Source organism: Lithobates pipiens, unplaced genomic scaffold, assembly GCF_037356315.1.
Source record: "Lithobates pipiens isolate NorthernLeopardFrog02 unplaced genomic scaffold, aLitPip1_a1.2 Scaffold_16, whole genome shotgun sequence".
Classification (NCBI taxonomy): domain Eukaryota; kingdom Metazoa; phylum Chordata; class Amphibia; order Anura; family Ranidae; genus Lithobates; species Lithobates pipiens.
The window spans coordinates 16492446-16495266 of record NW_027507748.1 but is presented as its reverse complement, the minus strand read 5'-3'; the positions used below and the strand labels follow the sequence as shown (position 1 = coordinate 16495266).

The following is a 2821-nucleotide window of genomic DNA, read 5'->3' as shown; positions in this document are numbered from 1 at the left end:
TCTGAGCATCTCTTGGAGATGCGATTAATCTGGTGATCACTTTAAACTTGTTACCAAAATTATTGTGGGATGCTATATGTTTGTTGATAAACTTACTGTTTAATTATGGTCATTGTTAGCTGTTAATTATATTCCTGTTTACAGTTTGTATTGTTAGGGGAATATCCTCCTCTGTGGTATAAAAGTATGTGTACGAGTTTCAATAAAGTGTCATTCCCTTTAGAGTTCACCTCACATCTTGTCTGTGTAAGATTCTTGGGGTAAAGGCTGGTATGGGCTCTCAGTTTGCTCAGAACAGATTGGAGGGCAGGAGGCACAGTTTGGCAGAAGGAAGCACCTAAGCAAGGTGCCCAAGCGGTTCCATTACAGAAAGGAAGCAAGGAAGGCCAAAATAGAAGCAAACTTCAGCTTTAATGAAATGTAACTTGGGGGGGGGAAACAAATAAATACTTATAAATATATATATTAGGAAAAAATAAAAATAAAAAGTTTTCCTTGTAACAATATTTACATAAATACAGTAGGGATGGGAAGTATTCAGACCCCCTTAAATTGTTCACTCTTTGTTATATTGCAGCCATTTGCTAAAATCATTTAAAGAGGAAGTAAACCCTAATGGGTTTACTTCCTCTTTCATTCCCTGCAAAGGCAAAGCATAATGGACTACTATGCATCGCATAGTAGCCCATTATGTGTCACTTACCTGACACAGGAGCCAGCGAAGTCGCCGCTGTCCCCTGTAGTCCGCCGCAACCATCTTGCTGGTGGCGTCTCGCAGCTCCGCCGCTGTCATTCGGTGAAGCCGCGATGACGTCACTCCCGCGCATGCGCACGGGAGTCGACACGCGCGGCAGCTCCATTCTTGGAAATGCCGCACTCAGTGCGCCTGCGCGCCGCTGTCTACGGCGCATGCCATATAGGTTTAGGAGATATTGCTTGGACCTACAGGTAAGCCTTAATCTAGGCTTACCTGTAGGTCAAAGTGGTTTGTAAGGGTTTACAACCACTTTAAGTTCATTTGTTTCCTCATTACACACAGCACCCCATATTGACAGAAAAACAGAATTGTTGACATTTTTGCAGATTTATTAAAACAGACATCACACGGTCCCAAGTATTCAGACCCTTTGCTCATATATTTAACTCAGGTGCTGTCTGTTTCTTCTGATCATCCTTGAGATGGTTCTACACCTTCATTGGAGTCCAGCTGTGTTTGATTATACTGATTGGACTTGATTAGGAAAGCCACACACCTGTCTATACAAGACCTTCCAGCTAACAGTGCATGTCAGAGCAAAATGAGAATCACGAGGCCAAAAGGAACTGCCTGAAGAGCTCAGAGACAGAATTGTGGCAAGGCACAGATCTGGCCAAGGTTACAAAAAATTTCTGCTGCACTTAAGGTTCCTATAAGAGCACACTGGTCTCCATAATCCTTAAATGGAAGACGTTTGGGACGACCAGAACCCTTCCAGTTTGGCCGGACGGCCAGCTCTAGAGCTATCAGGGGAGAAGAGCCTTGGTGAGAGAAGTAAAGAAGAACCCAAAGATCACTGTGGCTGAGCTCCAGAGATGCAGTCGGGAGATGGGAGAAAGTTGTAGAAAGTCAACCATCACTGCAGCCCTCCACCAGTCGGGTCTTTATGGCAGAGTGGCCCGACAAGAGCCTCTCCTCAGTGCAAGACACATGAAAGCCCGCATGGAGTTTGCTAAAAAAACAACTGTAGGACTCGAAGATGGTGAGAAATAAGATTCTCTGGTCTGATGAGACCAAGATAGAACTTTTTGGCCTTAATTCTAAGCGGTATGTATGGAGAAAACCAGGTACTGCTCATCACCTGTTCAATACAGTCCCAACAGTAAAGCATGGTGGTGGCAGTATCATGCTGTGGGGGTGTTTTTCAGCTGCTGGGACAGGACGACTGGTTGTAATCGAGGGGAAGATGAATGTGTCCAAGTACAGGGATATCCTGGATGAAAACCTTCTCCAGAGTGCTCAGGACCTCAGACTGGGTTAAAGGTTTACCTTCCAACAAGACAATGACCTAAGCACCCAGCTAAAATAACGAAGGAGTGGCTTCACAACAACTCCATAACTGTTCTTGAATGGCCCAGCCAGAGCCCTGACTTAAACCCAATTGAGCAACTCTGGAGAGACCTAACATTGTCTGTCCACCAACTTTTACCATCCAACCTGACAGAACTGGAGAGGATCTGCAAGGAGGAATGGCAGAGGATCCCCAAATCCAGGCGTGAAAAACTTGTTGCATCTTTTCCAAAAAGACTCCTGGCTGCATTACATCAAAAGGGGCTTCTACTAAATACTGAGCAAAGGGTCTGAATACTTAGGGCCATGTGATATTTCAGGTTTTCTTTTTTAATAAATCTGCAAAAATGTCAACAATTCTGTGTTTTTCTATCAATATCGGGTGATAATATGTGTGTACATTAAATGAGGAAAAAATTAACTTAAATGATTTTAGCAAATGGCTGCAATATAACAATGTGAAAAATGTAAGGGGGTCTGAATACTTTCTGCCCCCACTGTATATATCCCACACTGGTAAAGCATGCGATGCATTGAATACGGGATGAAAGCACCATAATAGCGGAGGGTTGCTCAGGAACCGTAGTTGGCCTCATCGAACGCCTTTCTGGCTCGTTTCAGTTCCTCATTCATGGTCAGCAGATCCTTCACTCTGGCGAACTTCCGCGGGTCCTTCCGGATCAGAAACACAATATCCTCTACCTGGACCCGCCCCTGGCGCCCGATGGACATGGCCTTGTGTGTCTAGGGAAAGATATGCAGCATAAACAATAT

At 44.4% G+C, this 2821-nt stretch overlaps 1 protein-coding gene across 1 annotated transcript in view; it reads right to left on the bottom strand.

The window, feature by feature from the left end:
* Window positions 1-433: 433 nt before the first annotated feature.
* The window catches only part of LOC143981633 (transcription initiation factor TFIID subunit 13), a 10160-nt gene continuing 7772 nt past the window's right edge, over window positions 434-2821 (bottom strand). Inside the window, exon 4 of the mRNA XM_077479625.1 lies at window positions 434-2791. Coding sequence (XP_077335751.1) covers window positions 2621-2791 — 171 coding nt within the window. The 3' untranslated portion in view covers window positions 434-2620. The remainder of the gene's footprint in view (window positions 2792-2821) is intronic.